Genomic DNA, 24475 nt, shown 5'->3' with positions numbered 1-24475 from the left:
GGCCGTGCATATCCACGGTTGTGCATATATGACGGGTGGTGGTGGGCACTTTAACGTAACTCAGGTGGATTTATTGAAAAATACAAAAAACGTTAAAAATACACTGAATACCCTTAATTTTACCTGGAATTTTACCATTTAGTAAACGTTTCTGTAGAACGTCCACCCGAATTTTCACCCTAGCGATAGGGAGGGGGGTTCGACAAAGATCTTGCCCTAGGGGCCCGCTTCAGGATCTGGGGGCCATGATATTATGTTTTAATAGGTAAGTATTGCAATATTATTTAGAAGTTGTGTAGTTGCCAACATAGGTACCTACTATGAGTTGCATGTCGGATACACCACTAGACAAGTGGTGATTATGATAATATTTAGTTGGTCATAATAAAACATAGATAACATGACGGTAGGTAGGGTAGGTACGTACCTAGTATCTACCTATGTAGTTAGGTTACATTTAGGTTGGTATATGACTGAACTAATAATTGAAAAAAATGTACCCACATAATGTCATTCAAATTGTCACTGTTTTTTAATGGGGTAGATTCGACTCCGCGAAAGCAGCTGCCTCAAACTAGAACAAAACGATCGACCCCCGCCAGATGCGTCAATCGCGAACGGGATTTCATCCATCACATCAGACGATCGTGGACCCTCGCTTTTAACTTTTAATAGTGTGAATTATGATGACTGCAGTTGGCTACTGACTAGTGCCACCCTTTACTATACCATTAACTGTCACTGTCGCAAAAATAAATGCCTACGCCCTACGCAATGATTTTGATCACGGAATAAGTATTGGCACTAACATTTTAGTCCATATCAAAGTAGGCATGTACCTACCTACCTACTGACAATAAACTAATAGTAGGTAGTGCAACGAACCTCCGACAAAATAAAATAGTGTTATTCATGAACAACGTTCATTGAACATAATGTTATGTGCATAGGTAAGTACCTAGGTACATAATCATGGCCCCCACATAATGAAGCGGGCCCCCAGGCTAGGATATTTTTCGGGCCCCCTACCTATCGGTACGGTTAAAGGCAGTATGACGCTTTATAGTAGCGCTTTCCAAATGGTGTTTACAATAAAATTATGGATATTTAGTGTATTTATAGTACTTAAATCCACTTAAATTATAGAGTTATCGAGTATCGACACAAAATTAAAATTGCATCGCATTACCATATACTCATTACAGAAGGAAAATAGCGCCGCAGGCGACTTTTTTGCTGTTAGAGCAAATTTGTGATGTGTGTTCATCTTAGTTATCTGGTCGACTCGCCACGCCGGGCCCTCCATGAGACCGGGCCCCCAGGCTAGAGCCATGTTAGCCCCCCCCCTTGTGGAGGAAATGTACCTAATACTTGATTATAAAGAAGATGAAAAGAAACTCGCTTACAGTTACTTGTAGTGAACACTGAACGGTGTAGGTACCTACCTACGTACCTACACCTATAACTATTCGTAAGGTATTCTAAAGTGGACGCGTTTTCCAGAAGAGGTCAAAGACATCATTCTGGGCGAACAATTATAATACCTAATTACCTTAATTATTGCAACATACCTATGTAACTAGAGTTTAATTTTTAAGTAGGTAGGTACCTAGGTACATATCTATGTATCTATTTTTATAATGAACATCTGGTGGAACAGATATAGACGCGTTAGCAAAATTATACATACATAAATGTTGTTTGCAAATTTAACCTTTATGCATTATTAGGTTCCTACGTAGGTATAATGCAGATGGGCTTCATTTGTGAAACACGTCTTTCATAGGCACCTATAATAATTTATCTACTCGAAATAATAAAATCTGTGGGACTGGGCGCTAGCAAAAAATCCTAGTCCTGGATACTCTAATAATCAGTAATGTTAGATAATTTGAGTAGGAAACAAAGTGATAAAACAGGCGCGATCTTAACAAAACCTGCAATATCGACCATACAAATAATGAAAATACTAGCTCGGGCTACTTTCCGCGTACATGGATAAATAAAATTCAGTGCATGTCAACAGTTAAGCGTTTCCACTATAGTTTATGTTTATGAGGAACGTTTTATGTTTTCCATTGTCCATAATACGGTTATTAGGTATAGTAATGTATGCTCACAATGGCTAATGGAGAGGTAGGTAGGTACCTAGTTTTGAAAGAAAGCTACGGTCTTGTCGCCAGCCATCGGCTGAATGGAAAAGCAAGACTACGTGAGTCCAGCTTTGAGCTTGAACTTTGTAAAAATTATCGATGGAAGTTATATTTTGTACATCTTGCTCGTTGATTGGAATCGGCTGTTATGGATCGTGTTGTGGGGTGGTCGGTTGCCTTGGCATCGCGGTTGCGCAGTCGACGGGGAGGAGCCCTTCGAGGGGGCATTCCCCCGCCCCTGCCACGCCTCTCCGCGGGGCGAACGGGAGGGCGTGGCTACGGTTTCGCGCAGAAAGGGCAGTCGGAAAAGTGACGCCGAGCAATGCGGTTGATAATAGGATATGGGAAAATTACCGTTTCGTTCCTCCAATGCTCCACAAAGTAAGGTGGGTAGACACGTAGACGTGTACCTACCTATTTCAATCAACGTTTTAGCCTGAATTAAAGGCGACCTTTCCATTTTCGACAAGGTTCCTTTTGACTCTTACTTACGTAGGTACTTAGTACATTTTATAAGTACCTACTTAGGTAACAAGATAGTTTGATATACTTACTTACTTATTTCAAAACAAAAATAGGTATGAAGGTACCTACTTACCTAATCAGTTTGACAGAACCAGCATCTACGTGCGCCGATGGATTTTATTGAAATCTTACCTAGGTAACTACCTACCTACCAATAGATATTAATACTTACGTAGGTATATATGAAATATAAAAATAGTATATACATTCAAAACGCCTACGGTGGCCGCGCGGCTTAAGCGTTGGACTATATCGCCGTGGGTCCCAGGTTCAAATCCTGGGTCGGCAAGTATCTACACATTGTTTTTCAATTTGTGTGTGTCAGGGTATGGACGTAATAGGTTTAACAAGTAGCTGACATCCATTTCTCGTAAAAAACAAAATCTGTCAATACAAACCTCTACTCTGTGGAGGCCCATATGATCCTATTAGGATCGGAAAGAAAGAAAGAAAATAAATTCACCAATACATTCCTACATCATTTTGTATTAATTTAGATTTTATAAATATAGATAGGTAGGTAGCTAAGTCTCTACCTATTTAAAGTTTTCTTTCAGTTAATTATTAGATATTCTTTTATTCCTTCCTACTTAGATGCTTAGCTACATATTCTACTTTCTCTTCATAATTTACGAGAAGTTTACTATACGTTACAGTTAAAACAAAACAGAAAAAAACTTTATAAGATAGGTAGTTAGGTTACCTAGTTGGGTAAAACCTATCTATTAATTAAATGCAAAAATATTTATAGGTAGTTTATGCTTCATAAATCTATTAGATATATAGGTAAGTAGATATTTAGGTGAATTTCTATTTTTTTAATATATTGTAGATATCTACCTAGGTACTTATTTCAAATTACCAGCAGGTAAATTGGAGTGTTTCCGTATAATATGCTACATGTCAGCCATCATCAGTCCGTTGGCGCGAATCTCTCCCTGCTTCTAAAAGCACTCACTCACCCTTGGGAGCTTTATACTATCCACATTGTAGCCATAACGTAATCATGATAATAAAATGAGAATAATTGAATTCCTAGCTTTTATGGGAGGGGTTTGGTTTGTGTCCCGCTGAGCGATTATTCAGAGCAAATGATATGGAGTTTGATACAAAGAAATCACAGTGATAGGAAGTGCAGTAGGCAAGGCTGTTGTTAAACAACTACGGCAGTCAGCTATGCGTAACCTTTGTAACCTAGCGTGATATGTCATGAGATGATGACAAAGAATTTAAAGTAAATTTTTACGGAAGTATGTTTTTACATAGTGGAGTTAACTATCCGGCATATGACCGATCTTTAGTTGACCAATGTGGCTTTTCTTTAGGTAGGTAGGTTTTACTTTTATAGGTTTGCGATGAACCTGTCTATTATATATGGTTAGGTATATTTAACACATATATATCTAGGTATTTGCTGCTCGTCTGCGGTCAGTCGGGATTGGCAGGTCATGCGTTGCAAAGGGCGGCGATTGAACGAGCCGACGGGTAAATAATTACAAGATAAAAAGAACTTTTTATATGCAACGTTTTTAAATTTTCTATTGAATCATATAAACTTGACAATTCTATGTATAAATAAATACTTTTTTTTGTACTTGTTAGAAATACTGAATAAACATAGAATACTGAAATGTAATTTTGACATTTCATATTCATTTCCATGGTAACGCACGTATATATTAATAATTTAGTTGCTAGAACCCCAGACCCCCTAGCAACCAATAATAGTGGATTGGATTACGGATTTCTTCCGAAATAACTTTTCATACAAAACAGAATTAACTGAAAATGAATTCAATATTCAACTACTTAAAGATGGCTAAAAGTATTAAAAAATGCATTGGCATCGTGTTCTGATATATTCCAAAAGTTTCAAATGTTTAGCTAGTCGGGAAGTTAGTTAAAAATCGATTGCAAGATTTGTACCGGAGAAAAAACCACCGGACAAATAAAAATACGAGCTAAAAACGTTGTAAAAAAAATATGCCAACTTTCGAGATTTCGAAATTTTCCATGAAGTAGATAATGATGTTCATTAGAAAGTATCGACATATTAGTTTAAAAAATAGACGAAGGATAAAAAATCCTGACAACGTATCTACCTAACTTTATCGTATCTATTGTGATACATTGGGATGCGGGTTAAAATTTTCATAAGGGTGCCTCCAAAAATGTCAGCGCCACAGACGTCCGCGTATGTACCTAAAACCACCACTATTTGAGAGTATATTTTTTGGAAATGCTCTAATAATTTTTAAAGATTTTTGGTGTACCTATGTAAGTATTTGTTTGTGTAAGATAACCGAGAATACATTAGTTAAGTTGGTTGGTACCTACAAAATTTGCAGATAGATAATTTGAAACTAAAAATCAAAGGGGATGGAATTCTAAGTTTGTTTAACGGCGGCACTTTGCCTAGGGACGTCACTGTCTGCAGTGTACCGTCGCCTACTAAACATAAATTATTGACCGTGTGCTGTGGCAGAACCACTGATCTACTTGATGCTGAGGCACTGACAGACTTGGAGGCCACTTTGTCAATGATGTCAAAAATGTCACACAACATAAATGACGTAGGGCTATAAACCATAGCAGGTCAATAGTAATACCCCGTTTACACGTGCATGGATATAGGTACTGTGCACAGTAAGAAAATGTATGGGGAAACATGTATTATCCTGCAGTTGGCAAGATTGCGTGCATAAATCAAACAAGATTGGAAGATTTCAAATTGTGATGATTTATTGCGCGCAAGTAAGATTATTTTCGATCTGCGCCTGCGCAGTAGAGCGATAGGGGCGAACATGCTGGTAAAAAAACGAACTACTCATTTTGAGCTTAACCAATTTTCAATAGGACTTGTCAGATAGTAGTATAAAATGACAACCTAGCGTCTTGCTTACTCTTGAAGAATGAGATTGGTGAGCCAGTCAGCATTTTTACGTGTAAACAGTTATTATCATGACAGTTTAAAATAAGCACAATTGCCGACAGTAATTCCATGCATATGTGTAGGTACAGGCGCTATAAAATTACGTTGCACGATTTAAGAAAGCGCACGTTAACGTTAACGTTTATTTTTTACGTTTACTTCTACTTTTTCGAGTTTTAACGAATACCGGTAATCAATAAAAAATACCGTTATTGTTATTTACATTCGGTATTGAAATTCCTAGTAGGAGGGTGCTGTGGGTAGTTTGATGAAGTAGTAGGTATTGTTTCGATATAACTAAGTAGGTGCTTAATTATTCTATACATATTGCAAATCTTCACACATACCTACATAATGATATTATGTAACCACTGCAGCATTCGGAATATTTTTATGTATGTTGCTAAAAATTCTGTGTTGTGTTATTGTTAGGAATGTGATAGGTACGATAAAAATATTTTTATAGTTATTTCAGTTGTGAACGTGATCTCTGTGATAATATTATATTATATGAGTAGGTAGTAGTATGTTTGTATACAAAAGCAACAATAGGCCGGAGTGGGGAGGACCTCACAAAAAAATGTCACGAGACGCCTTTGTTGGCAAACAGGAGCTTCCCAAACATTGCCCGAGTATTAGATACCCAATAGATATTATTGTAAAAAAAATACTCATTCCTTGATCCCTATAATACGTAAGTAAGTATATATATATTTTTTAAATATGAATCTAATTATCACGTGAATATTGAATAAAATTTAGATGTAGGAACCCATTTAGGTACCTATATTTTAAAGTGTTGCTGAAAAGATAATTTTATTTAGATGTTTACTAATAACTACCTATGTAGATGCCTTCATGAGTAATAGATACGTATTTAATTGGTAATATATTCATTTATTTTGTAGATCCCTACCTAGGTTGGTAGGTAGGTACCTACCTGAGTACGCATCAACTTAGGTAGGATATAATAACAAAATGATTATAAATTTATGTGTGACTATAACCTACATATAGGTAGGTAGAATCAAAAAAAAATATTAATCTATATAAAACAATAATGATTTCAAATTATCTATCAAAGGTAATACCGGATTGTACCTACCTAATCTTTAATGGATTTTGTAAAATGATGGTCATTGGTGAAATGATAATAGGTAGGTACCTACCTACGTCATAATCAGACTGTCCATTAAATGCTGAATAAAGACCTCCAGTAGTTCCTTCCACCCTGCCGGCGTAATTGCCTGCAGCCCCTCTCATCGTTGCCATTGAGAAGGACTGTTGTGTTGCTCTTCGTCCCTTCCTCTCAGCGCATCCGTAGTCTCTCATCTGATCTCGTTCCTTATGGGTTCCTTAAGGCCATATTCCATTGGCAGACGCACAGACCCAACCCGATCCAACGATCGACGCCAACCGTCGTCGCTAGCTATTTGTAATTACACGCAACGATTCAATCTCGTTGGTCCTTGATTTGATTGGTTAAAATAATACTAGTGTTGCTATTATTAAAAATATAGGTTGAGTGAAAACTAGATATTACATAGATTGGTGGCTACACTGAACGCATTCCCGCGCAATTTTACGTCAACAAAACTGAGCTGTCAGCTGTCAAACCTAGCGAGCATCAGATCTGTTAAAATTTATGCGGCCGTTTGACATTTATAGAAAGTTTGTATACTTATTGTTAATTTACATCATGAATAACTGGGCGAGCTTGAATCTCCAAACCAATTGAGTAATTCGAATATCGAAATCGAATAATCCAAAGACTAATTTATTGTAGCGAGTATGGCTATATTTCAACTGGCTCAGGCGGTCAGGACTCGCCGTAAACGAAAACACTGGGTCAAAAGTTGGCTAACTGAAGAACAGCGTGATCGCCATTGAATATGGCGGATTTTTTTACGTTCCACACTATATCTTTGGCGTGTATTTATTCGACGAGGACTGTGTCCTCGGTGATACTCCATATATATTTTTTAAGTTTTCGTCATCTTGTAGTTGTTCAGTTGAAATCGACCAGTAGAATGAAATGAACGACCGTTTGCATGACTCAGGCGCATATTCGGCTATTTTCGTACGCTTTCGGAAATCTTCGCTTGATAATGAAAGGATCGCACGACGGATAATAGAAAATTTTCCACTTTCGACCCGATCGCTCACGATCCTTGAAAACCATAGAGAATAGAGTTTGACAGTCGTGGCAGACGATCGGGCCAGACGCAATCTGCCAATGGAATATGGGCTTAACGAGAACCATTTTTTGTACTCCGGTATGCTTTCTCCTCAGTATATTTAGGTCAGCATCAGAAGTTTTAACTATTATTCAGTATCATCTTAATTAGGTGTCTACTTATAACAGACAATAAATACAAATTTCATTAGTTCGATGTCTCTTGTCACTTTATAATTTTTCGTATTTTATTCACCGTTTTGAAAGTTGAAATGGTAATAGGTACCTACTTATTTGTTGAGAAGCATTGGTATAAAAAAACCTCCGGTTTCCTTTTGGAAAGTAACAATGGGTCTCTACGGATAATCCCTTCGTGGCTGACGCCGCTCTTCAATCGCAGGCCTCACCAACTTACAACAGGGACAGGTCGCTTTCTTAGATCGCCATTATATGTGGGTAGGTACCAAAATAACTAAATAATCATTAAGTGAATGTAGGTAGGTATGTGATGTGTGTAAAACCCATACCTAAATCAACTTTCCATTATTATATTCAGTTTGAGACCTAAATTTGACTTATTAGGTATGTAGGTCAGTACTTACTGTCAATTCACGCATTAATATGTGGCGGTCAACAACCCCAGGCCATGTCAGCGTAATTGCGACAATGCAAGTGTAGCACATCACCTCAGCTACGGCCGGCACATTATGCAAGTGTGACATACTGCGATGAAGGTCAAATGACAAAGTCTGGTTAGCAAAATGCCGCGAAGTTGCAACGGTGCATCGGTCAGCATATTGCCAGTAGTGACCTACATATTTTTTTTGCTTTATCGAATATTCATTTATATAAGTAGCAAGTCATAATTGATGGAATATCAAATTCAGTATATGTATCTCAGTAGCTGTACACTCTATCATCATGATATAGCATCATATATATATATATTTTCCCCGTGGGGAGAATAGCGCAGTTACATTGACATAGTAAAGGATATCGAGATATTATAAAGTTTACGAACCATTGTCATCATCTCTACAATTCGATGTGCATCTTGGCACGCCTTATTTAAGGCTTTACCTACTTATAAAAGTAATAGATTATTGGGTTTCCACCGTGTGTACATCTTCCTTCTTTCCTCGACGTTTCGTGTTCGTTGCAGAGGTCTTATCAAGAGATATGTGTTATAATGAAGTGTAGTGTAAGTGTATGCATGCAAACATCGCTCTAAGAATGCCAAAAGGAATCCGTATCCGACTAGCTAAGAGCAAACGTTGCTCAGAGTAAGGTGTCACCCGTTACGACCAGAGATACCGGATCGAATATTGTATTTTGCTGACAGTGCCGGTGGCATCATTAGACAGAGGTTTACATTCATAGGTACACCTACTAACACTACAGTGCATCATAACACATAGGTATCTCTTGATAATGGCCTCTGCAACGAGCCTGAAACGTTGAGGAAAGAAGGAAGAAGTATACACGGTGGAAACTTAAAAATCTATTACGATAAAAAAACCGTGAAAAACTCAAACGTTACATATTTATAGGAGGTTTATTAACAGATTTTACGAGAATTGGATATTAAACCTATTAGGTTCATGCTCTGAATCCAAAGCAAATACGCATCGACAAAATAACATGGTTTGTAGGTTATTAACGCATTCGCTGCTGAGTAGATAATGACTTTTTAATTAGCACATTTAAAATGCACGTTAATTACACCGATCGGCCGCCTGGCCATTACGCGCATGTGCGTCTTCAGCGTCCAAAGTATTAATTAATAATTTAAAAAGATTTTTTAAATTCTTTTTTATGTTTTCTGGATACGGAGGCCCGCCTTTACATTTCCCTGCAATACATTGCGCTTGTAAACCAAAGGGCGTTGTCCATTGTCGCCTCTGAAATTAGTTATTTGGGCAGCTCGCCCAACTCAATGGAAAATATCATCATCAGCGTCGTACACTACACAGACTGTCGTTCACGCAGTTTTTATTTATATTATTTTGTTGTAACGAGCACGCCCGGTAGCACAATGCGTGAAATATGCCAGCACAAAAGCGGGCGGCGGGTTCGTGATCGCCACAATGAAACGGGAATTTTCTCGTTTTTTGTGTTTGCTGAAAGCGAAGGGCGAAAATGTTTTTATATGTACCTAATAGGTAGTAGGTATTATACTGTGGTAGATATCCAACAATGTTCGGGAATATATATGTAGTATGTAGATATTATATAGATACCTATCAACTGCAGTTACCTAGTACAATATTGTTGATATTACATACAATTAGGTTTAATAATAATTAATTTAGAAACTAATTACGTATCAATAAGCGTGAATTTGATAGCTATAAGACGTACCTATGCATGTTCAATTTCGAATGTATTTGTAGTTAAACTTATGTATTTATTATCTCATCGCTATAGATTAATGACATTTTGGAGTAGAAATTACTATCGGAAAATTAAGAAAATCAGTAGGTAGGTTGGTACCTACTATTAGTTTTTATTACTACCAATTGGTTATAGGGACATAATAGTAGGTATAGTATTGATATTCTGTGGAAAAGTCAAGAATATTAAAGCGTAAACTACCAAAAACCAGGCATACGTACTTGAGTGCTAGGTCTTCTCAAAAATATGAGAAAAAGCTGGATATCTAATAAAATAACGATTATTTAGAAGAGTCTTGGAAACCATATCTAAGATGGAACGTGGTGAACTTACTTTACTCGTCCCTCAAGTTCCTCTTACAAGTTCTTGTCAATGTTATCCACGTAGATTATCAATGCCATAAGGATAGAAGACAATCCAAATATCCAACAGGATCACTTTAAATAGTAGAGAAAACTAGGGTTGGCAGACTTAAACTGAGGTAGTAGGGTAAGGTTGCTATGATTGGACCACTTAACTTTGTGATGGTGTAACTCATCAAATATTATTGATAAAATAAAACAAATTGTTCATTTCAATGTATTATTTACTTTATTATGTATACATTTAGCATCAATCCAATAAAATTAACCATTTTCGAGATTTAACAGGAAAACCAAATTTTTGTTTGTTGCCGTCTTTGGACCACATACTCCTTGATTGGACCACTAAGTTTCCATCATTGGACTTTGAAAAAATAATAATAATTTACACACGTGGTCCAATCAAGGTGCTTTATAATAATATTTTATAAAAATGAACCAAAAGCATTCTCCGATTCTTCATGGGCTATCACAAATTCATAGTCAGCAAATACATCTTTATTCAGAGGATAAATGCATGTCTTCAGAAAGCCATTTGCAGCCGTACCGACAGAAGCAGCCTAGAATAGGCTTTTCCAAAGAGCATAGATACTTGAAATGTCGTCACACATCTCCCAGGGTTTTGACGAAGCCATTTTTCGGTTTCATCTATGTAATAACTACTCAGCGGCTTAAAAAATGACACATCAGTTTGTGGAATGTATGTGCTGGAAGTCAAAGCATTACTATACCATGTCTCTTTGCATATCTATTGCATCCACGTTTTTGGTGTGGCTTGTGTGACCGTCCAGCATAAGCAAAACTTTTTTTGTGGATATGGTTTTACATTCTTCACAAAATGTTGCATCCATAGAAAAAATATTTCTTTATTAATATAGCCACTGTCTGGGTTGAAAGTAAATATTGAACCAGGTGGTGCTCCATCTTTCAATTCATCTTTTGTTCTCTTCCGTTTAAATATGATAAGTGGGGGAACGAATAGGCTAGCAGCATTGGCACAACATACAGCTATGGTCGTTGTGCCACGTTCTCTACTAGTGATTGCTTCAACTTGGTGCTTACCCTTCAATGCCAAAAATTTTCTAGGTTTTCTCTGCAAGTTGGAGAGACCCGTTTCATTAATGTTGAATACACGCCGAGCATCGTTAATGTCATGCATATCCATAGATGTCTGAAGTTTATCAAAAAAATCTTTAATTGTAGCTTGATTAAATCCGGTAGCTCTGTTGAATGAAGTAGCTCTCGGTTGTCGTAGGCTCAAGTTTGGACGCCGCTTCATAAACCCGTAATACCATTTCTTTCCTGCAATTTGCTTTTCTTTATTAAATCTATTCTTTATATTATTTTGCGCAGCAAATTGAAATGCCAATCGCCTGACATCTACTGAAATGATACCATACAAAGAACTTTCAAGCTCGAGAATGTGTTCGCAAAGCTCTGTCTCTAATAATTCTAATGGTAGATCACCTTCGGAACCAACCATCTGAATTTCTTTTTTGGCTTTTTGATTGCTTCCATCTAGTCTTCGTTTCAGTGTCGCTTTTGGAACTCCAAACATTCGACTTGCCTTGTTCAAACCTACTTCTTTTTTCCTTAATGCCTGTAATGCCAATGACATGCTGGGCTCATTCCAGGTATAGTATTACCTCTCTTTGCCATTATGGAATGCAAATAGAATATAATGTGAAAAATGTTATAAAATCGTTCCCATGATTGGACCGGTCCAATGGTAGAGGTTATCCACGGTCCAATGATAGCAACTACGGGTGCTGTCACAAAAACAAGTTTCACAAAAAAACCAAAGTATTAGCGTAACAACTACTATCATAGTTGCAAATAGTAATAAATTACCTAACATAATTGATGTAAGTACAACCAAATATAGTAAATAGAATCATACTTACATTCGTTTTAGTTTACTTGATTGTTATATTTTATGCACGATGAATACACCAACGAACGTGACTCATTTACCACATCCAAGATGAGACTGAAACAAGAGAGGCACAGAAGAGGCATGGAAAGCTTGCTTTGTGAGGTCACTGATGGTTTCTAACGTCTTTTATTTCTGATATACCTACGTGGTCCAATGAAAGCACTGGTCCAATGATCGCAACCTTCCCCTATGTAGATTGAAGAGGAAACACAAAATTCATGAGGCTATCTATGTATAATGGCTGTACAGAGGGGGTAGCGAGGTTTCCCGAAGATAGCCAATATTCACATTTGGTTGTTGTCTGATAATATTATTGTGTAGATACCTACATCTGTAGTTTTAGATACATATATAATATCTTTAGGTATATGCTACAGGGTATAGTTAAAATAGTTTTGTATTTCTAAATAGGGCATACGTTAGTCTATCTGAACCTCTACAGGGCGTTGGCATAATATTATGGAGATATGCTTAGCTATTTAAAAGAAATTTATTTTTTAATAGTCACACCCCTGAAGGTCGTGTATGCAAATACCCAACGTCAGTGGGTATTGAATTGAACAAATAATGTGAATTTTACTTAGGATTCGAAGACATAATCTACCGAGCTACTGATCAGTAATGCAATGACTTAAACCACTGTTCCGAAGACGAAACGATATTACGTGCCATCGAATGACCATATCGCACTGGTGAAATATCTTAATTAATAAAACTTTCTTTTGTTTCAGGAGTTAATCCAAGAAAGCAGAGACGAGAGAGGACGACGTTTACGAGAGCGCAGTTAGATGTCCTAGAGGCGCTGTTCGGGAAGACCAGATACCCTGACATCTTCATGAGAGAAGAAGTAGCCCTTAAGATTAACCTGCCTGAATCGAGAGTTCAGGTAAATTGCGTTACGTGTTTGTAGTAACAAACTGAACATAATTTATATTTTGTATGTACGTGACAGTTTTATTACATGTTTTGTGGTTTAAGTTTTGTTTATACATATTGTTATATTGTATAAAAAGGAAAATCGAAATAAGACACTATTTTATTACCTACGTAGATAGTGTAAAATTAATTTCGAATAGCACCCCAACACTACTTTGGGTACCTATCGTAGGTATTAGGTGACTACCTAAGTAGCATCTTGTAAAAATAAAAATAAGTACCGATGAGATAATGGTTTATATCAGAATCTTGTAAAGATAATATAAATTACCTATGTAGGTAAGTACCTAGGTCTACGAGGTTCAGTTGATACCTATGACAAAGAGGCTGATTTGCGAAAATCAGGTACCTGCCTACAAACAAATGCACGGTTGTATGCAGAGTGTGTGGGTAAACTATGAATTTGTACATGTGGTTAAAAAATAATCATTTACACTCCAGAATAGAGTATATTATCATGAACTTTTACGATGTAGAGGTGTCATAGTAGGTTTTTCTTGCGATTAATGGTTATTAAACAGTCTATCATCCCATTGTGTTAACCAGTGACGTCCCTAGACAAATTGCCGCCCCATTTTTATACAGTATTTTTTACCATCTTTTCATGATTCCAATATCTAATAAATCTCTTGTATGGATACATTACTAACAAAATATATAGGTACCACTAATACATACAAAATTAAATTTAGATATAAAAATGGAATAAATATACCCACATTTGGTTTGTACCATTAAATTTAGCAATACACAGATTTATTATTTCCACACCGTTTTTACTATTTACTATATAAACAAGATAATTTTAGCTATGTCTATTATACCAAATGATTTGCCGCCTTCGAGTAAATGCCGCCCCCAAGCGACGCTCAATCTGCCTACCTCCACGGGATGTCATTGGTGTAAACACAGTCCCATCTTAAGGTACTCGAGTCAGCTTTGGTTAACACCATAATATTATTATATAGGTAGGTATAACTGAAAAACACAATGTGAATTTGACCAAACCGCGGCTACAGAATCTTGTTTTATTGTAGGAACATGAAGTTATAAATCAAAAATACTATAAAGCGTCAATTACATTGAGCTTTTTTACGAGCTGATTATTGGCAAATTTATAATCTGCCTGTAAATTCGCCCAGTGTAATCATCGAACAAGCTAATAAGCAGGTTGTAAACACTCCACCGAGAAAAGTTGAAAGCCGGTCAACTTTATAAGCTACACGCCGGCTTGTGGGCGTATCGCGTCTGCGCAGTAGAGCGTGGTGGTGGAAAAACGAACTACTCATTTTGAAATTTACCTTTTTGACGTTTAATGGAAACATTATTATGGAGCGTAGCGACCTCCCGGCAAAAAAACTAACTACGTTCCGTCAAAATCGCTCGCTGGCTTGTGGCTTTATCAGCGAATGGAAAATTTTGTGTGTAATCATGAAATCGCAGTAGCTGAACCGCCCGCTTTTAAATTTGCCAATAATCAGCTCATAAAAAAGCTCAATGTAATTGACGCTTAACTGAATACCGGAGAGTAAAGAATCTATTACGAGTGTTTAGAATCATAATTACAGCTAGATATCTACTTTCATATTATTATTTATTATCTGAGTAGCAAAGTAGTGTAGCAAGATATCGCGTGTGCCGGTTCATTGCTCCTAATTGTTTCAATTCCGACACCCTTTTGCTTACTTTGTTGGCGATTGTTGTGTCTGTCGTGGATGTATTTATATTGGTGATGTTTGCGCAGCAGTGGCTGTGCGGAATGCTTGTGCTAATTGTGTGCAAACAAACTATAAATTTATTTCGTATGCCTTCGGGGGACTTCTCGCTTTCTCTGTATCAGTGTAAGGAATGATATGGCGGGCTGGACAATCAGCGGTCGTGGGTTTTTTTTAAATACATAATATACTTATTATTATGAATCGACCTTTGTTTATTTCTCCAATCTTGAATGATAAGGTAGGTCGATGTTAAAACTAATTGTTATCTTATACTTTAGTCAAAATAGTAATCCACTTAAAAACTGATACATTTAGTATTATTATTTATAATGTAAGTACATATAAATAAGTATACAGTGACGTCACGTGGAAATCTTTGTAGCATAACTCAATTAGATAGTTTTAACAGTCTGTGGAGACCACAGAACAGATAATAAATAGAATACCGATAGGCTATATTCAATACGCCGCATCTTGATGCAGGGTTTTGAATGTGTGAGTGTCCTACGAAAATGAAGCACGCATTATGCACGTGCAATAGTGTGTGTAATACACCAACATTAAATGAGCGTAAATGCATAAACCGAGAGCAGTTTTCAGTATTCGACGTAAAACGTATTTTTGACACGTGTGTAAGTTTAACTCGGATTCTTCCTTACTCGAGTCGGTTACCTGCTATCGCCTTAGCCGTTTATTTATTATTTATTTCAGTTCCCATTATTTCTGAGTTCCCTGGTGGAGACACACAGGCTGAATTATCATAAGGATGCATTCAAACCTGTCATAAAATACGAATGACATGAATTATATTATACGTAAGTACCTACGTATGTTAACTTGGAAAAGTTAATTGAGTTAGTTTCTATCGTGAAAGGCATCGGATTCAGTCAGCGTCTACAACATTTACGTATTTTAAGCAACCATCGTTTTACTTATTAATATTCTATAACTACTTAGATTGATTTACTATATTTTTTTAAAAGCAAATATTTATATTAATAGGCAAGTTTCTACGAACTAGGTGCGTAGGAGCGTAGGTAAACAACCAAATATCTAATGAAATCAATGACATTATTAATGGACAACGCACTCCGTACAGTAGCTAGCAAGTAAATTCGCGCTTAGCGATATTCGCACATGCATAGGTAGACGTCAGGTGACAAAATTTCGCAATTTCCATTAAGCTATATCACGCATCGGGAATTTATAGCAATATCACCTTTATTGTAATGGCGTTAGAACAGTGTTTCTAGTGTCAATGTTCATTTGAGCGAGCGATATTGATATTGAAATATGAATTATGCCATTCGGCAGACCCGACAAAAAAGTGAGTCTCATTTATTTTTCAAGATGCTTCGTCCATATTAATGTCATTGAATGAAATAAACAAGTAACAAGTAGGTACCTACCTACCAGTGGCGAAGGCTCCATACTAAGCGATTATTTAAAGCCTACCTTCTAAGAAAACTATATCTTCAAGTATTTATTTCAAATTGCAATAAAAAAATATATAGAAAATTTTAAAATATTAAGAGTCATCTATTGTGTGAATTTGAATGTAGACTATGTAAATTAGCCGAGTTTAGAATCAAACAAAAAATTACAAGCGAGTGACGACATCTGTTGTTTTTCTTTGAATGACGATTGTCGATTATTGACTTCATAATCGAAAATGGTTTTCTATACCTTATATGACTCATGTCTTCGAGCAAGTCTACAAATTTTATCACGTCTTGGAAGCGTTCGAGTGACCGCCTTCCAACTCTTTTTGCAAAGTTTATTGTCTATGCCTGCCGCTTTAAATATTAATAAATAAATAAGATGATTTAAAAAAATAATGTCTATTGGGTTCAATCAGATATAATTATTAATTGATTTTAAAAATAACAAATAATTGTATCTCGTGATAATTATTTAGATTAGTTCAGTCATAGACAAACATAATTTATATCGTTTTAATTCAGTCAGATTGTTGTTCAAAACATGGTGGTATAGTTTTATTTTGTGAGACAATTCTGTGATTTATTGTATTCTGAATGTGGATAGATTATCTTTTTTTGTACCCTAAGTCATTCGTCAGTGCTTCAAATACAAATTATTTGTAAAAATGTCTAGTTTTCCAACTGAAATTGGTCATTGCTGTAGTACAGATCAAATTTTAAAAATATCATTTTCAAGTTTGACGTTTAACCAAAAATCAGAAATTATCAAAGCTGGAAGATCAACCGTTCATTTAAATTTGCATACAGCAAAAAAAACTTATGTTTGACATTTCCACAACAATTTATATGACAAATATTCGTTTTTGACTGGCAGTTGTCAATTAAATAAACTATATTGTTGGCCATGTATGCTATTTGCCACAGATAAGTCTGCGTGGAATTATTCTGGTATAAGTGATTTAAATAATTTGACAAATTCAGTGGTAAAACATGTTACTACAGAAAAACATTTACATTCAATCGTAAATCTGGAATCTTTTGGTAAAACTAGAATCGAATTTGCCGTTGATAAACAACAAAAGGCAATTGCTAGAGTACACAATGAGAAAGTCGACAGAAATCTTAATATAATGCGTAGATTGATAGATACAACAATTTTTTTGGGTAAACAAGAATTATCTTTTCGAGCACACGATGAAAGTGAATCATCAAATAATCGTGGAAATTTCATAGAATCTCTTAAATTTTTATCATTTTACGATTCTGTAATTGAAGGACATTTTAATTCATTAAAATCTTCGTGCGCCTTTTCTGGATTATCAGGTGAGATTCAGAATGATTTAATTTCGTCAATATCATCCGTAATTATTTCAGAAATTAAGGCTGAAATTGCAGAAGCTAGTTTTGTTTCTATAATGATAGATGAAACACCAGATATTAGTCGCCGTGAACAGTTAACAACCATTTTGCGATACGTTTCAAATAATTCTGTAGAAGAACGATTTTTAGGTTATGTAGACGTAAGTTCAGAGAGAACTGCCATTGTTTTGAGTTCACATGTATTCTCCATATTAGAAAAGTTTAATTGTAGTGAAAAATTGGTAGCGCAAAGTTATGATGGGGCTGCAGTAATGTCTTCAGAATTAAACGGAGTTCAATCAAAAGTTCGAGAAAAATGTTCTATGGCCATATTTGTACCGTGCCATGCTCATATTTTAAATTTAGTTTTATCTAGATCCGTTGAAAATGTTGCGGAATGTAAAAAATTTTTTGGACACATTAATAAATTAGTGAGTTTTTTTAATACATCTACAAAGAGAAGTGCATTGCTCAATGAAATAATGGATCGCCGTCTTCCAAGTGTTGCATCGACCAGGTGGCACTACCACTCTCGTATAATTAATGTAATACATGACAATAGATCTGATTTCATAACGACATTCGAGACAATACAGAATAATTCTTCTAAATGGGATGAAGATTCTTTAACCTTTGCAGATGCTTATGATAGTAAATTTAAAGAATTTGAATTTAACTTTTACTTAGGAATATTCTCCGAAATCTATGCCCGAACGGATATTTTATTTAAAATTATTCAAAGTAGAACTGTAAACATTTCTTATTCCATTAAAAAAATTAACGAATTTAAAAAATGGTTAGAGACCGACTTCCAAAATAGTTTTAGTAATTTATATAATAAATATAAAAACCTCTGTGAACCACCAAAAAAACGTCGCAGAAATGAATTAAATGATGAGCAATATTTTAAAATCATTTTTAAGGAGGTTTGCGATAACATTTTAATGCAAATGAACGATAGATTTGTTTCATTTGAAAAATTAAATTTTTTAGAATTACTTGAACCGACGCTATTTAAATCGTTTAAACGAAAATTTCCAGATAAACTATTTGAATCCCTGAAAAACAGTTATTCTGGTATTTTTGATTCAAGTCAATTGAAAAACGAACTTAAAGTCATTTATTCTTTACCAGAATTTCAAGATTCAAATTTAAGAGAGTTGTTCGAATATTTTAAAAACAAAAAATGTCTAGTGGAAGCTTTCTCACAGACGTATAAACTAGTCAAATTATTTTTAACGCTACCGACCACGACAGCGACGGCAGAAAGGAGTTTTTCTACTCTAAAACGTGTCCACACATATTGTCGAAATACTCAAAATCAAACTAGATTATCGAATCTTTCAATTATAGCTATTGAAAAAGAATTATTAATTAAATTAAAACGTGGGCAAACATTTTATGATGATGTTTTAAAAAAAATTCTGCAGAAAAACAGACGAATTGACTTAGAGTACAAATGATCATATAGTAAGCCTTTATATTAATTACCTACTGAAATATCTTGAAGTGTTTTGAATGGCAAAATGACAACAACGGCTTTTTTCAAAGCCACCAATTATATATTTTTGGGCGTATGTTACGTGTATGAATGTTTATGAAAATACATAATTTAAACTCATCGCTCAATTTTATACCGTCGGTGAGCTATTGAAATTTCAACGATTCAGTGTGGCGTTGTCATTAGTGTGCACATATTATTATTCATCAGTACTAATATCGTAAGTATTATCTTCTTATTTCCTGTAAGTATACCTTACAAGTGTGCTATTTTTCTCTGATCTCTACAGCTTACCTCTTCCCAAAAGTCACCCTTCGCCACTGCTACCTACATACCTACATAATAATATAAACGAGACTTTCTGGCTGTAAATAAGTATACACAGGTACAAGCACTACATCGATTCATAACAATAAGTTCCGTGTACGAGAGGGAAAGTTTCATAACTGATTAGTCTAACATCACTAGGTACTTTAGAGAAAAGCCAAAAAAGCACTGAGTTTTTGACGACAGTATACCTGTACCATTGGTGAAGGGTGGAGGTAGGCTGTTAAGATACGCCATTAATAATGCACATTACATTTTGTTAGTCATACTTATTTGTTTTTATTGAACTAAGACTACAATTTCCAGATGGTGTTGGTTAGTTTTTAAAAATCAATTAAACACTGCCTAAACCAAAACATGATAGTTTTTGTATATTTTGGGCGATAAGACAAAATTGTGCATACTTTTTCATTCATACTTATTTATTTTCGTTGGATTAAGAATACATTATAACACATATTGTTGGTTAATTTTTTAAATTCATTAAGCTCTGCCTCAACCAAACTATAATAGATAAAAAAATATTATTCCATCTGTAAAATATCCAAAGTTATGTATGATTTAATTGCATATATTTTTAGATAGACGAGTATTTTTTTACTATTATCAGTATTATCTATTATGGCTTGGTTTTGCAGGGTTTGATTGAATTTTAAAAACTAACACTCGGTAAGTTGTAGTCTTGTTTCATTGAAAACAAATACATAGGTATGACTGACAAAGTTTAATGTGCACTATTTATGGCGGATCTTAACAGCCTACCTCCACCCTTCGCCACTGACCTGTACACAATATTGTTCATGTAGGTACGTGATTTACTAATGTTTCTGTGTGAAATTGACTAATTCAGCAGCATTATTTTGGAATACTAAAATCACTTTCACATTTGTCTACTTATCTCTGATATTCTTTGGCGTGTGACGTTAACTTGGTTCTAGGAAATATAGACTTTCAAATAGCTACTTATTACATATTAGCTCGCCGTTCGCCGGTTGATAGTCCCTCTTACCATACTGCTCCCATAAAATGCGCGCCTCAATTTGATTTGATTTATGTGTTGACACTTCCCTCCCGAACAGCATACGCCGCGATTGTTTACTCTCGGCCTGATGACGCGCGAAACCGAAAGCGATCCGTGACACGCAAATTGCATTTTCACACTACCCTCACTAAGGGCTGCAAAACAACCGTTTATTAATTAGATAATATTATATAGCTACTAAACCGTATTTATATCCAATATTAGGTAGGTACTCACACGGCGGTAAATGGTAGAGCGGCCGTCTCCTAAGTCGTGTGTTTAGGGTACGATTCCACGGCTGGGGAAAAAATGGGTGCTGTATTTTTTTCGATGTGTGTCTGATCCAGGATCCAGTGGATTGTTTACTTACTAACTTTCACGTAAAAAAAATGTTAATATAACTTCCAACATAATATGTTCCGCTGAGGGGCGAAAATAGCAATTTAATTTTTGTGATACGTAGGTATTACGTAGGTATCTAGGGTAGGGGGCTGACAGGGCTCTAGCCTGGGGCCCGGGATCAGGAGGGGCCCGGCGAGGCAAGTCTACCAGCTACGTGAGATAAACACAAATTTCCTTTAATAGTAGGCAATTGCTTTAAGCTATTTTCCTTCAATAATGTTATTATTTAAAAATATGTGGTTGTTCGATATAATTTTTATTTTGTTTATCGATAGGTACTCGACAACTTCATAATTGAAATGGATGTATTAAAATATACAAAAAAAAACAAAATATAGGTACACATTAATTTTACCGCGTACCTACACCATTTGGAAAACGTTACTGTAGGTAGACTGTACTGTCTTTATTTTTAGCGATATGTAGAGGGGGCGCCAAAGATTCTAGCCTTGGGGCCCGCTGTAGGATGTGGGGGCCATGGGTATCTATATATTATTTACTAAGAACACTCTCTTTAGCCTAGAAGTCAGAAGTCCATCGTTATGAATCAATGTGTCGGCCCTAGGTCATGTATCATGTATTATATAAATTGCTTACTTGTTCAATAAGTTAGTATAAAAAATAGAAGTCGGTTGCTCATTTTTCACGCCGCCATATTTGCTTATTAAACAAACAAAACACAATGGAATAAAAATAACTACATACAATACAAACCCAGAACCTACAGTGCCGCACGCGCAGCTGTGCCATGTTTCTCTTATGCTTGCCTATAATATTTATTACGGAGGGTGAGGGGAAAACTGATCTGTTTGTATTGTCGCCTTCGCTTTTTAGCAACGCGTGATTTTTTAAAAGTTCAATTTACTTTGTTTGAGAAAAGTGAGCAATGAACACTGATATACCTACTACTGGATGAATCATATGCTTCTTAAAATGACGCCCGATTTTCAGCGACTCGGCCAGTGTTAAAACTTACTGTTTTAATATCAGCGGACTTAACCCGATATAAGCTCACTTAATATTTGTATCGAAAACGACCTGGCAATAATTATGAGTAAGCCCGATCTAGCTTGCATCTTACTCTAACTAATAGTCAGCGCATGACGACTTGTCCGCTCAGACATGAATTTTTGGTAGCTTGCAAGCTTTGGGTTGCAGACACCCTTAGGGTCACTATTCCAAGAACGCAAAATTAGTTTTACAGCCAGGGCAATACGGGTGAAATTCGGGAATCCATGTTAACGGTCTTATCGCGTTATACCTACAAGGAAATATTATTAGACGATATTCGTAATATCTTCTTTTGTGGTACATTTTTAAAATGACACTTGTATGGGAACTCCTCATCTAGTAGTATATCAATGGTAATGAAACCCAAATATACCAAACTACATAGTAGGTACCTACAAATTATTAATAAAATAACGAATAGGTATCACAAGCCTACCTTCTCATCCAATAAGTAATAAAATTTAGATAAAAGTACCTACTCAAAAATTCAATCCAAATCTCGACTGAATTATGTGTAACATAATATGCCTGTTCATCAGAGATGTTTTTAAAAGAAATTATAATCTTACAGATTGACGTTCATGTGCAGTGGTAATTTCTGCAATACCTATTAGGTTAATGACACTATCAATTAATAACTGTGTTGTACCTATTTATCAAAACCAGTGAATACAGAATTAATGGGAACTGTAATACATAACGAGTGTGTAGTTACAGGCAACCGATCTCGGGTGTTGAAGAATATGGAATAAACTTAAACACGTGTCAATAATACGTCATTATGCTCTGACAACTGTTCAAGGCTTAAGCACTGATACTCATTCAATATTGGTGTATTTAAAGATTGCAATACACACTATTGCACGTCTATAATGTGTTTCATTTTCGTAGGACACTCACATTCAAAACCCTGCTTTAAAATGTATTGTATTTGGGTAGGTATAGCCTATCTGAATTATATTTATTAATCTGTTCTGTGATCACAACCTACTAACGTGTTTCAGATTAAATAGGTACCTACCTACATACATAATAGAAAAATATGTAAGTATTATGAAAGACCTTTGTTCTAGTTAGGTACTTATTAGCCATTTTTACCATGCACTCAAGAACACATTGCTCAGGCGCATGGGGATGTGGAATCGACGAGATGCGTAGGTACATCATTGAGTAGCTAACTGCCAGTACCGTACTTCATAGTAGTGGGCATTAATCATTAAAGTAAGCTGGGTATCAATTTTAATATTTTCGTTGAATCGCTGCGACCCAAGTCTAGATAGTGCAAAACACAAAATCACATTATTTTCCTTCCACTAGGTGAAAATTTAAAAGTACATAAATGCGGTGCCGCATGTTAAAACCTTCTAGGACTAATGCGATTATGAGTAGATATAAATCAATGTAGGTGCCTACTAGTGGCGAAAGGTGGAGGTAGGTTGTTAACATCCGCCATAAATAGTGCACAATAAACGTTGTCAGACATACGTATTTGTTACAGATGGTGTTGGCTAGTATTTAAGATTCAATTAAACCAAGCCATAATAGATAATACTCAAAAAACACTCGCCTATCTATAAAATATCTAAAATCATGTAATTAAATCATACATAACTTTGGGTATTTTATAGATAGAATAATATTTTTTCATCTATTATTGTTTGATTTGGTGCTTAGGGCTTGCGCAGACAGAGCGCGGTCAGGCGGTCTGCGTTCCGCGTTCGGAGTTCGGCGGTCTTTGTACTGTATGGACTTCATACTGTATGGGTACACAGCCGGCGGTCAGACCGCGCCGGTCAATTGGAACGCTAGAGTTCTAGAGTTCTATGCCCGGAATTACAAAGAACGCCGTACCTCCCGTCCAGTACCGTCATAGGAATTTGAACAGTCACACAACATAGAGCGAAACCACACGGGGGAGTGAGTACGCAACAGCGGTGCTTTCTCACTTCCACTCGCAGTCGGAATATAGCGGTCTCGCATTATGCAGCGCTTGTGTCAGTACAACGTTTGTAAACAAATGGAACGCTTATTGTTGACCGCCACCTGTCTGCTGTCCCTGAACGCTAGCGGTCAACGGTCTGTTGAACGCAGAACTCCGACCGCTCTCTGTCTGCGCAAGCCCTTAATGAATTTTAAAAAAATGAAACATTCTCGTATGTATTCTCAATCCAACAAAAACAAATAAGTATGAATGAAAAAGTGTGCAAAATTTTGTCGTATGGCCCAAAGTAGGTATACCAAAACTATTATGGTTTGGCTTAGGCAGGGTTTAATTGATTT

General features: G+C 35.9%; 1 protein-coding gene across 1 annotated transcript in view; it reads left to right on the top strand.

Moving 5' to 3' along the window:
* The window catches only part of LOC147066960 (uncharacterized), a 73762-nt gene that overhangs the window by 39060 nt on the left and 10227 nt on the right, over positions 1-24475 (top strand). The window contains exon 2 of the mRNA XM_085954766.1: positions 13210-13364. Coding sequence (XP_085810892.1) covers positions 13210-13364 — 155 coding nt within the window. The remainder of the gene's footprint in view (positions 1-13209; positions 13365-24475) is intronic.

This window comes from Rhyacophila brunnea, unplaced genomic scaffold (genome assembly GCF_057557595.1).
Source record: "Rhyacophila brunnea isolate RB1 unplaced genomic scaffold, BYU_Rbru_1.0 scaffold_4, whole genome shotgun sequence".
Lineage (NCBI taxonomy): Eukaryota > Metazoa > Arthropoda > Insecta > Trichoptera > Rhyacophilidae > Rhyacophila > Rhyacophila brunnea.
This window is presented reverse-complemented; position numbering and strand designations above follow the sequence as displayed.